The 12599-nt window shown below is 37.1% G+C and overlaps 1 protein-coding gene across 1 annotated transcript in view; it reads right to left on the minus strand.

The window, feature by feature from the left end:
• Positions 1-12599, minus strand: part of CEP350 (centrosomal protein 350) — a 155534-nt gene that overhangs the window by 72722 nt on the left and 70213 nt on the right. Inside the window, exons 18-21 of the mRNA XM_080824205.1 lie at positions 9715-9825; positions 9127-9267; positions 6990-7156; positions 6103-6225 (exon numbers count right to left, since the gene is read on the minus strand). Of these exons, the coding sequence (XP_080680331.1) occupies positions 6103-6225; positions 6990-7156; positions 9127-9267; positions 9715-9825 (542 nt within the window). The remainder of the gene's footprint in view (positions 1-6102; positions 6226-6989; positions 7157-9126; positions 9268-9714; positions 9826-12599) is intronic.

Here is a 12599-nt window from a genome sequence, read left to right on the forward strand (position 1 = left end):
TCAGAGAAAAAGAGAAAATCCTGAAAGCAGCTCAGAACAGGAGGTTCGTTACCTACAAGGGTAGAAACATTCAACTGGAAGCAGTCCTATCCACAGAGACCTGGCAGGACAGAAAGGTCTGGCGTGATATACTCAGGGTGCTAAATGAGAAAAATACGCAGCTAAGAATACTTAATCCATCAAGGCTGTCATTCAAAATAGAAGGAGAGATAAAAAGCTTCCAGAACAAACAGAAACTTAAAGATTTTGTGATCACTAAACCAGCCCTGCAAGAAATATTAAAGGAGATCCTTTAAGTGAAGAGAGAGCCCAAAAGTAACATAACCAGAAAGGAACAGAGAAAATATACAGAAACAGTGATTTTACAGGTAAGACAATGGCACTAAATTCATATCTTTCAATAGTTACTCTGTAAAGGGGCTAAATGCTCCAATCAAAAGACACAGGGTATCAGATTGGCTAAAAAAGCAAGAGCCATCAATATGTGTCTATGAGAGACTCATTTTAGAACCAAGGACACCTCCAGATTGAAAGTATCATGTTAATGGACATCAAAAGAAAGCTAGGGTAGCAATCCTTATATCAGACAAATTAGATTTAAACCAAAGACTGTAATAAAAGATGAATAAGGACACTATATTATAATTAAAGGGTCTATCCAATAAGAAAACCTAACAATTATAAATATTTATGCCTCTAACATAGGAGCAGTCAATTATATAAACTAATTTATAACAAAAAGAAACACATCGGTAATAATACAATAATAGTAGGGGACTTTAACACTCCACTCACTGGAACGTACAGATCATCTAAGTAGAAGATCAACAAGGAAACAAAGGCTTTGAATGACACACTGGACCAGATGGACTTCACAGATAATATTCCAAGGATTCCATCCTAAAGCAACAGAATATACATTTTTCTTGAGTAAACATGGAACATTCTCCAGAAAAGATCACATACTGGGTCACAAATCAGGTATCAACCTGTACCAGAAGACTGAGATCATTCCTTGCATATTTTCAGACCACAATGCCTTGAAACTGGAACTTAATCACAAGAGGAAATTTGGAAAGAACTCAAACATGTGAAGGCTGAAGAGCATCCTACTAAAGAATGAATGGGTAAAAAAAAAAAAAAAAATGAATGGGTCAACCAGGAAATTAAAGAAGAACATTTTTAGCAAAGGTGGTCCTAAGAGGGAAGTATATAGCAATACAAGCCTTTCTCAAGTAACAAGAAAAGTCTCAAATATACAACCTAAACTTACACCTAATGGAGCTGGAGAAAGAATAGCAAATAAAGCCTAAGTCCAGCAGGAAAAGAGAATTAATAAAGATTAGAGCAGAAACCAATGAAATAGAAACCAAAAAGAACAGGAGAACAGATCAATGAAAGCAGGAGCTGGTTCTTTGAAAGAATTAATAAAATTGAAAAAAACCTTAGACTTATAAAAAAGAAAAGAGAAAGGACTCAAATAAATAAAATCATGAATGAAAGAGGAGAGATCACAACCAACACTGAAGAAACACAAACAATTAAGAACAGTTAAGAACAAACAATTAAGAAATAAGAACATACTATGAGCAATTACATGCCAACAAATTAGGCAATCTGGAAGAAATGGCTGTATCCCTAAAGACATATAAACTACCAAAACTGAAACAAGAAGAAAGAAAAAACAACAGACCCATAACCAGCAATGAAATCGAAGCAATAATCAAAAATCTCCCAACAAAGAAGAGTCCAGGGTCTGAAGGCTTCCCAGGGGAACTCTACCAAACATTTAAAGAAGAATAAATACCTATTCTTTTATTCAAACAGAAATGGAAGGAAAACTTCCCAATTCTTTCTTTGAGGCCAGCATTACTTTGATCCCAAAACCAGACAAAGACCCCCACCAAAAAGGAGAATTACAGACCAAAATCCCTGATGAACGAGGATGCCAAAATTCTCACCAAGATACTAGCCAATAGGATCCAAAAGTACATTAAAAGGATTATACACCACAACCAATGGGATTTATTACTGGGTAGCACAGGTGGTTCAACATCCACAAATCAATTAACATGATACACTACATTAATTTAAAAAAAAAAAGGGACAAGAACCATATGATCCTCCCAACAGATGCAGAAAAAGCATCTGACAAAGTATAGCAGTTTTTCTTGATTGAAACTTTTCACAGTGTAGGGACAGAGAGAACATACCTCAATATCATAAAAGCCATCTATGAAAAGCCCACAGCAAATATCACTCTCAGGGCAGAAAAACTGAGAGCTTTTCCCCTAAGGTCAGGAACACGGCAGGGATGTCCACTATCACCATTGCTGTTCAACAACTGCTAGAAGTCCTAGACTCAGCAATCAGACAACAAAAGAAATAAAAGGCATCCGAATTGGCAAAGAAGAAGTCAAACCCTTACTCTTTGCACATGACATGATACTCTATGTGGAAAATCCAAGACTCCACCCCAAAACTGCTAAAGCTCATACAGGAATTCAGCAAAGCAGTGGATATAAAATCAATGCACAGAAATCAGCTGCATTTCTATACACTAACAATGAGACAGAAGAAAGAGAAATTAAGGAGTTGATCCCATTTACAATTATACCAAATACCAAGATAACTAGGAATAAATCAAACCAAAGAGGCAAAGGATCTATACAGAAAACTACAGAACACTCATGAAAGAAATTGAGGAAGACACAAAGAAATGGAAAAACCTTCTATACTCATGGATTGGAAGAACAAATATTCTTAAAATGTCTATGCTACATAGAGCAACCTATATAATCAATGCAATCCCTATCAAAATACCATCAATTTTTTTCACAGAGCTGGAACAAATAATCCTAAAATTTGTATGGAAGCAGAAAAGACCCTGAATAGCCAAAGGAATGTTGAAAAGGAAAGCCAAAGCTGGTGGCATCACAATGCCGGACTTCAAGCTCTATATCAAAGCTGTAATCATCAAGACAATGTGGTACTGGCACAAAAATAGAAACATAGATCGGTGAAACAGAATAGAGAATCCAGAAACAGACCCTCAACTCTATGATCAACTAATCTTAAACAAAGTAGGAAAGACTATCCAATGGAAAAGGGCAGTCTCTTCAACAAATGGTGTTGGAAAAACTGGACAGCCACATGTAGAAGAATGAAACTTGACCATTTCCTTACACCATACACAAAAATAGACTCAAAATGGATGAAAGACATAAATGTGAGATATCAAAATCCTAGAGGAGAACACAGGCAGCAACCTCTGTGCAACCTCTCAGCCACAGCAACTTCTTGCTAGACATGTTTCCAAAGGCAAGGGAAACAAAAGCAAAAATGAACTACTGGGATATCATCAAAATAAAAAATCTTTTGTACAGCAAAGGAAACAGTCAACAAAACCAAAAGACAACCAACAGAATGGGAGAAGATATCTGCAAGTGTTTTATCAGATAAAGGGCTAGTATCCAAAATCTATAAAGAACTTATCAAACTCAACACCCATAGAACAAATAATCCAATCAAGAAATGGGCAGAAGACATAAATAGACATTTCTCCAAAGACAACTTACAAATGGCCAAGAGACACAGGAAAAAATGCTCAATATCACTCACCATCAGGGAAATACGAATCAAAACTACACTGAGATACAACCGCACACAACTAAGAAAGGCTAAAATCAGCAAGTCAGGAAATGACAGATGTTGGCGAGAATGTGGTCAAAGGGGAATCCTAACCCTCTTATCTTACACTGTTGGTGGGCACATAAGCTGGTGCAGCCACTCTGGAAAACAGTATGGAGGTTCCTGAAACAGTTGAAAATAGGGCTACCCTATGACCCAGCAATCACACTACTGGGTATTTACCCTAAAGACACAAATGTAGTGACCCAAAGGGGTACCTCCACCCCAATGTTTATAACAGTAACATCCACAATAGCCAAACTATGGAAAGAGTCCAGATGTCCACTGACGGATGAATGGATAAAGAAGATGTGGTATAATATATATACAATAGAATACTACGCAGCCATGAAAAACCGAAATCTTGTCATTTACAAAGACATGGATGGAACGTGAGGGTATTATGCTAAGAGAAATAAGTCAATCAGAGAAAGGCAATTATCATATGCTCTCTGATATGAGGAATTTGAGAGGCAGGGCAGGAGTTGTGGGGGGAAGGGAGAGAAAAAAGAAATAAGATGGGACCAGGGAGGGAGACAAACATGAGACTTTTAATCTCAGGAAACAAACTGAGGGTTGGGGGAAGGGATGGGGGTGGGAGGGATAGGGTAGCTGGGTGAGGGACGCTGGGGAGGGTATGTGCTATGGTGAGTGCTATGAATTGTGTAAGACTGATGATTCACAGACCTGTATACCTGAAACAAATAATACATTTATTTGTATTAATGTCATTGTATACATACAATGGAACACTACAAGCCATCAAAAAAAAAAAAAGAAATCTTGCAATTTGCAATGACGTGGATGGAACTAGAGGGTACTATGCTAAGTGAAATAAGTCAATCAGAGAAAGACAATCATCATATGATCTCACTCATAAGTGAAATTTAAGAAACAAAACAGGATCAGAGGGATAGAGAGGGAAAAATAAAACAAGATAAAATCAGAGAGGTGAGAAACCATTAAAATATTCTGAATCATAGAAAACAAACCAAGGGCTGCTGGAGGGGAGGTGGGCAGGAGGATGGCGTAACTGGGTGATAGACATTAAGGAGGGCATGTGATGTAATGAGCAATGGGTATTATGAGTGATGAATCACTGAACTCTAAATCTGAAATAGTACATTATATGTTAATTAATTGAATTTAAATTTAAAAAAGAGAGGGTATATCATATGTAATGGCACAAAAGAGAGAGAGCATGGCTCTTTTTTTAGAGAATTACATTAGAGTAGTTGTAATTAGTAGAATAGAGTAAGAGGGGAAATGCCAAGAGACAGGGCTAGAGATGGACCAAAGCTTCAATAATAAAGGAACTTTCATGCTATACTGAGTGGCTCTAAAGGAATACTGAAGGTTTCAAACAGGTGAGTAACAAACTGGCTGCAAATTTTAGAAAAATCACTCTAGTTACCATGTGGTTAGTGAAGAGATTGGGGAATGGTTTGGGAAAAGACTGGGAAAACTATGAGGAATCCTCTGTAGTGACCCAGCTGACAGCCTAAATGAACTGTGTGTCAGGAAGGTTAAATGAAAGTCACATAGTTCCAGAGATATAGTAGGTACTTAATACCCCACACTGATGTTTTTTAGTCTCATGATTTAATTTTTTAAATGAGGTTTCACTTTGACAATGTAGGTATCCTACGATAAGAATGCTGGAAAAGGAGCTTCGAAAATCTTCTAATCCAAGGACAGAACCATAATCGAAAACTATAGATGTTAATACCAGGCAAGAACCAATAACAAAGTATTCGATCTTCTTTTATAATTATAAAAATTAGTACATACAGTAATGTCAAGAAATATGATGTTAGCAAAGCAATGCACAATAAACATAGGCCTTAGAGCCAGATAAACCAAGGTTCAATTCCTTCGTGTGCTACTATCTATGTGACCTTGGGTGAGTTTCTTAGCAACTGCATGAGCCTCTGTTCCCTACTATAAAATGAGGATGGTATCTGTCTTAGAAGGTTGCTGTGAATATTAAATGCAGGAAAAAGAGGGACACCTGGGTGGCTCAGCGGATTAAGCCTCTGCCTTCGGCTCAGGTCATGATCTCAGGGTCCTGGGATCAAGCCCCACATCGGGCTCTCTGCTCAGCAGGGAGCCTGCTTTCCACCCCCACCCACCACCTGCCTCTCTGCCTACTTGTGTTCTCTCTCTGTCAAATAAATTTTAAAAAAAAGAAAGAAAGAAACTGACACGGTGCTTGTAGAAGGCAGGCTCTCAAGGAATGGTAGTTACATTACTACATAGAACAATTATTTTATAAATCAGTTAATCAAATAAGGGAAGTCAGAACTTTGAAGGAAAGACACTATTTCATTTAAAGAAATGAGATTAAGAAGTAAAAAGAAAAAGCACTGTTTAAGCCATTCACCACACTTTACTAAATCAAAGTGTTTTCACCTTCGATCATGATTCTTGTATCTTGAAGACTCAGAATAACTATCGTGTGAAGGGGAATACTTCTGATGTTTTGAATCAAGGGTCCCTTCTTTACTCTGAGAGGCTGAAACAGATTGACTTTTCCTGCAAAGAGAATAAAAACTGATTAAACATTTAAAGTCTCTCATAAGAGAAGGATTTTAAATGCCATTTAACATTGAGATAAAATCTTGAATAGAAATTATGAAATAGCTATGACAAAGTTTTTAAGAAAGGCATTCGCTCATAGAAAAGAGTTTCTTTTGCTCTGGGAGAAATAAACACAAATCACCCCAAGTATTAGTAAATGTGAATAGGGACTTAAAATCTATGAATTAGAGACAGTCAAAATGTGATGTAAAAAGAGACACACAAACATGATCACATCACCCAGGCTGCCTGAAAAACTGACTCTTCATTGTTCCAAGAATAAACTCCAAAATCCTCAAGGTCTGCAATGTCCTACCATCATCTGATCCGTGCATCATCTCCTACCATTCTCCCCTTTGTTCTCTGCCTCGAGTCACATTCTTCCCTCATTTTCTCCTCCTACATTTGTATGTACTGACCTGCCAATCTTTATCTGCTTTACATCACTGACTCCTTCCCATCCACTGGATCTCACCATAAGCTTTCCTTCCCCAGGAAACCTTTCTCTAATGTCGCTGTACCCCCAGGCTATTCAAATTCCTTCGTTTTAGATCTCTGAGATGTACGTTCTTTTCTCTCATAACACATGTCTCAATGTGTAAGTGTTCATTCACTTCAGTGAATATTTGATTACAGTATCTATCTTCCCCACCACACTGTATGCCCATAACTATACTCCTAGCACCCACGACAGGGCCTGGGACATAGTAGATACCCACTGCATAGTTGCTGAATGACTGAGTATTAACCTATCCGTTTCAGCTCTGGTCCTCAGCTGTTTCACAAAATCTGGAGCATGTTGTCGTTGGTGGTCGTATAGCGTTGTCAGGGGAGCTCCGGAAGCAGTGATGGCATCTGAGATATGAGTTCGAGTCAACTCTGCCATCTAAATAAGAACACACACAAGGCAAAAGTAGATGTGAAAAAAAAATCACAGAAAACTGAGAAGGAGCACAGGGTCTTCGAAAGATCACTGGATTAAGAGCAAGTAAATTCCACTATAAGAGGTAAAACACTGGGGGCAAGTAATTTAGATTCTTTAAGTCTCACAACAGCTTCCTTATAAAAATAAAAAGTTGGATGGACTACCTGATTTCTAACTTTCATCTAGCTACAGCAACCTATAAATTAAAACAAAATCTTCAAGTAATATAATAAGCCATAATAAACAAAAAATGAATCTCCTATAAGAATCAACTCAATTTCGGGACACCTGGGTGGCTCAGTTGGTTAAGCGGCTGTCTTCGGCTCAGGTCATGATCCCAGCGTCCTGGGATCGAGTCCCACATCAGGCTCCTTGCTCGGCGGGGAGCCTGCTTCTCCCTCTGCCTCTGCCTGCCACTCTGTCTGCCTGTGCTCGCTCTCTGGCTCTCTCTCTCTCTCTGACAAATAAATAAATAAAATCTTTAAAAAAAAAAAAAAAAGAATCAACTCAATTTCTACTTCCTATATCTGTTTTGACCTACAATGGGAGGTATTTTCCCCACTCTCAGCCACTACTGCAACTGCTGCCTGTATTTTTCATTTGGTGTTCATTCAGTCACTGCCTTGACAACTTGAAGTGTTTTTGAAATCTTTGTTAATGTTGTCTAAAATTTTCTTAAAAGAGTCTATGTACAATCCCATAGTACCCAACCCAGGAGGTTCCTGGTCTTTTAATATTAATAACAAAATCATTTCACAAACAATCCTAAATTGTACCTGCTAATATAAACTGAAACTATAACTACAGAGTATAATATCCCGTACACAGACAACAGTAAAACTATTTCTGGCTTTGTTCCTGGTACAGTAAAAGACAAGACACTAACATCACGGTAGATAAAAAGGAACCATCTTCATACAAAGCAGATCAATGGCTTCCTGGGACCAAAGCTGGGGACAGAACGGATAGGTGCATGAAGAAACTTTTTAGTGACGGAAATACAGTTGCCTTCTGAACAACATGGGGGTTAGGGGAGCCAATTCATTAAGCAGTCGAAATTTGTGGATAACTTCTAAATCCCTCAAAGCTGAACTACTAAATAGCCTATTGTTGATTAGAAGCCTTATCCATAACATAAACAGTTGGTTAACACATATCTTATACATCATATGTATTTTATACTGTATTATTATAATAAAGTAGGCTAGGGACACCTGGGTGGCTCAGTCAGTTGGGTGTCTGCCTCCGAGGTCATGATCCCGGGGTCCTGGGATCGAGCCCCACATCAGGCTCCCTGCTCAACAGGAAGCCTGCTTCTCCCTTTCCCACTCCCCCTGCCTGTGTTCCTTCTCTCTGTCAAATAAATAAATATAATAATAAAATAATAAAATCTTTTAAAAAATAAATAGAGCAGGCTAGAGAAAAAAAATGTTAAGAAAATCCTAAGGAAGAAAAATTACATTTATCGTACTGTATTGTATTTGTCAAAAAAATTTTTGCATATAAGCAGACCCTCACAGTTCAAGCCCATGTTATTCAAGAATCAACTGTATTCTATTTCTCAATTATGGTGGTGTTTATAGGGATGGACAGAGAGATAAGAAAAGACAGAAATATATAGATATAGATACCTATATCTGATTAGATACCTATATATTTGTCAAAACTCATCAAACAATACACTTAAAATGGATATATTTTATAGTTTGTAAATTATACATCAATAAAATCAGTATATTTTTTAAAAGTCTACTCAAGGGCAGACATTTAGAGTTCTCCATTTTTTCTGCCTCTGATCACTCACATGTACAACATACTGCCTCAAGTCAACAGCATTTGGCTCTCACTGACATATTTGCTAGATGTTAGAAACTGCAAAGACCGAATCTACTCAGACTGACTAAAAGAAAAGGGTCTCTCGATGGCCTTACTTCACAGATTTGGCGAGCCACGTCTGTGCTGAGACGAGCAGTGTCTGCTTGGTGAGTGGCTATTTTACAAGTTGCTTCCTGCAGGACCTCCGCTACTTCCCTTTGTGATTTGACCACCTGCTGTAAGGATTCTGCATGGACCTGAAAATAAAAGAAAGTAAAAAGAGAACTTCTGTTACATCTCAGTCTCTCCCCGCTCCAAATTAGCTTTAATTTTAAAATTGTTTTATGGTGCAAATGCCTTGTAAAACAAAATGTCTAGATTTCATGTCTTGAAATCTAGAGTTCAGAGTCTTAAAATTACGGCTGGAGTTTAATTTTTAACTCCACTATTCACAAGTTGATGTTTCCTTTAACAATAAATACTATGTACCTCAGCTCCCACTTCTCTAAATTGGGGATAAATCTTAACTCACGGGATTGCTACCAGAGTCAAATGACATGAAATTAACCCAAATGGCATAATGTACACTAAAGCATTATTATATCTTTCCTTTTTCACTCCTACATATTTAAAAGAAAACTGAAGTGACTCCAAAGATACAAATTTAGATTTAAAAGACCAGTGCATGCTGCAAACGTAAGTACCTGAGCTGCTTTGTTTCGGGTTTCTTCTAATTGTCTCTGACACTCCAAAGCCTCTTGTTCAGCCTTCAATTTCAAAAGGGCCAAGTCTCTCTCATGGCGTTGCTGCTGTGCCTTCAAAACAAAAAAAAAGATCAACTATTAATTCTAAGATACTACACCATTTTAACACAGTGACGATATTACCCGTAATACTATTTTCCTAACATAATTTTTTTGAAGCAACCTCTTAGAACTCCAAGGAAAGACAGCAAATAGAATAGCCCTAAACTGTTATCAAAATATTTAATGACCACCTACTATGTGTCAAATAATGCAGTAAAATAAAAAATTTCCAAGGCACACAGGACTAAGAACTCATACAAAAAAGCTAATTTTAAAGCAAAAGCTGCAGTGCCTAACTCTATAAGAGAGATTAAAATGTCCTATGTATAAAAATAAAGGTAACACTTCGCAACTCAAAATTTTAGGACTCCTTTATTCTGGCTTTACAGGAGTAGTTTCATGAAAATATTGCCCCAGAAAAGGTCTCCTCACCAGGACCTTTTCTTTCCACTATTTCAAATAATGTTACCAATCAGTTTATATTTTTTCATTTCTTCTGGAATTGTGCTAAATACAGGTTTTCTAAAGGTGGAAAGATTGTATATAAAGTTATATAATGCCCTGTATAAATCTGGAAGCCCAGAATTATAATGTATCCCTAAAATGGTAGAAAATCTCAGTGCTGGGGCGCCTGGGTGGCTCAGTGGGTTAAAGCCTCTGCCTTTGGCTCAGGTCATGATCCCAGGGTCCTGGGATCGAGCCCCACATGGGGCTCTCTGCTCAGCAGGGAACCTGCTTCCTCCCTTCTCTCTTTCTGCCTGCCTCTCTGCCTTCTTTTGATCTCTCTCTCTCTCTGCCAAATAAATAAATAAATAAATCTTTAAAAAAAAAAAAAAAAGAAAGAAAGAAAAAAAAGAAAATCTCAGTGCTATTTTGGATTTCAAGGTAATGGCCACTGCCATGGGGTCATTTCCCTAATCCAGTGATTTTTTTTTTTTTTAAGATTTTATTTATTTATTTGACAGACAGAGATCACAAGTGGGGGGGGGGGAGGGAAGAAGGCACCCCGCTGAGCAGAGAGCCCGATATGGGGCTTGATCCCAGGACCCTGGGATCATGACCCAAGCTGAAGGCAGAGGCTTTAACCCACTGAGCCACCCAGGCACCCCAATCCAGTGACTTTTAACCAAGCTCTTATCAGTCCCTCCCCAGTCTCCATCAGGAAGACTTGGAAATGTCTGGGGGAGTTTTTGCTGTCCTGATGACCGGACAGCACTACTGTTATTTATTGGGAGAGGTACAGGAATGCTCAACTCCTTGCAAAGTATGGGATAGTTCCACACAACGAATGGTTTTAGATATTTTGGGAAGAACAAATGTAAAACAAAATTGAGAAAAAATTATTTACAACAGCATCAGGAGACATAAAATATTTAAGAATACATTTTAAAATGTGTAAGATCTGTACACTGAAAATTACACTGCAGAGAGAACTATTTTTAAAACCTAAATAGGAAAAGGTATCATGCTCACAAATTAGAAAATGCCATATTGTTAAGATGTAAATTCTCCCCCCAAACTGATCTACTGAATCAATGCCAGTCATATCAAAATCAACAAAAATAAAAAACCAGCCCCCCCTCCTTTTTTGGTAGAAGCCAACAAACTAATTCTAAAAGCTCTATAGAAATGTAAAAACCTAGAAACCTAAAAACCTAAAAACTACCTTGAGGAAAACAAAACTGAAGTAATTACACCCTGATTTCATGATTCACTCTAAGAACATAGTTAAACAGTATGGTACTGGCATTAAGAACAGGCATATAGATCAATGCAAAAGAACAGAGTCCAGAAATAGACCTCCATATAAGTGATTACTTAATTGTTGATAAAGGGGCCAAGAAAATTTAAGTCTTTTTATAAAAATGTTGATGGAACAACTGAAAATCCAGATGGAGGAAAAGATGAACTCTGGTCCCTTCTTCACACTCCATAAGTAACTAGATGGCTCACACACTTAAATATAAAAGCCAAAACTATAAAAAAAAAAAAAAAGCCAAAACTATAAAGCTTTTTAGAAAAACATAAAAAAAAAATCTTTGTTAAAGTATCTTAACATCTTAGGGTAGGCAAAGATTTCTTAGAAAACAAAATGAACAGAAAAGAAAAAAATAAAAAACTGGATTTCATTAAAATGAAAATATTCTGCACTCAAAAAGATACAGTTTAAAAATGAAAAGACAATTAAAAGGCAAGCTAAGGACTGAGAAACAGTATTCGAAATATATCTGAAAAGGACTTGTTTCTAGTTTCTATATGTAAAGGACTTCTATACAATCCTGTTATGAAATAGGCCAAAAATATGAACAGTTATTCACAAAAGATGATATAAGAATGGTTAATAAATACACAAAAAGATTATCAACCTCATGAGTCATAAAAGAAATGCAAATTAAAACCACAATGATACTAGTTCACACTCACTAGAATGCCTAGAATACCAATGACAGCAAAAATATGGAGCAACTGGGACTCTCATAGATTGCTATGTAAGATAATACAACTACTCTGGAAAACAGTATAGCAGTTTCATATGAAGTTAAGCATATACTTTTACTTGACCCAAGCAATTACACTCCTGGGTATTAAAGCAAGACAAATGAAAACACACATTGAATACAGAGTTGTAAAAATATTCGTAACAGAAATATTTATAATAGCTCCACACTGGAAACAATACAAATGTACATCAAAAGGATAAACTGTGTTACATTGATTAATGGAATATTACTCAGCAAAAAAACAGCACGAACAAAACAATGGATACAACATGGATGAATCTT

This window comes from Martes martes (assembly GCF_963455335.1).
Source record: "Martes martes genome assembly, chromosome: 15".
Classification (NCBI taxonomy): domain Eukaryota; kingdom Metazoa; phylum Chordata; class Mammalia; order Carnivora; family Mustelidae; genus Martes; species Martes martes.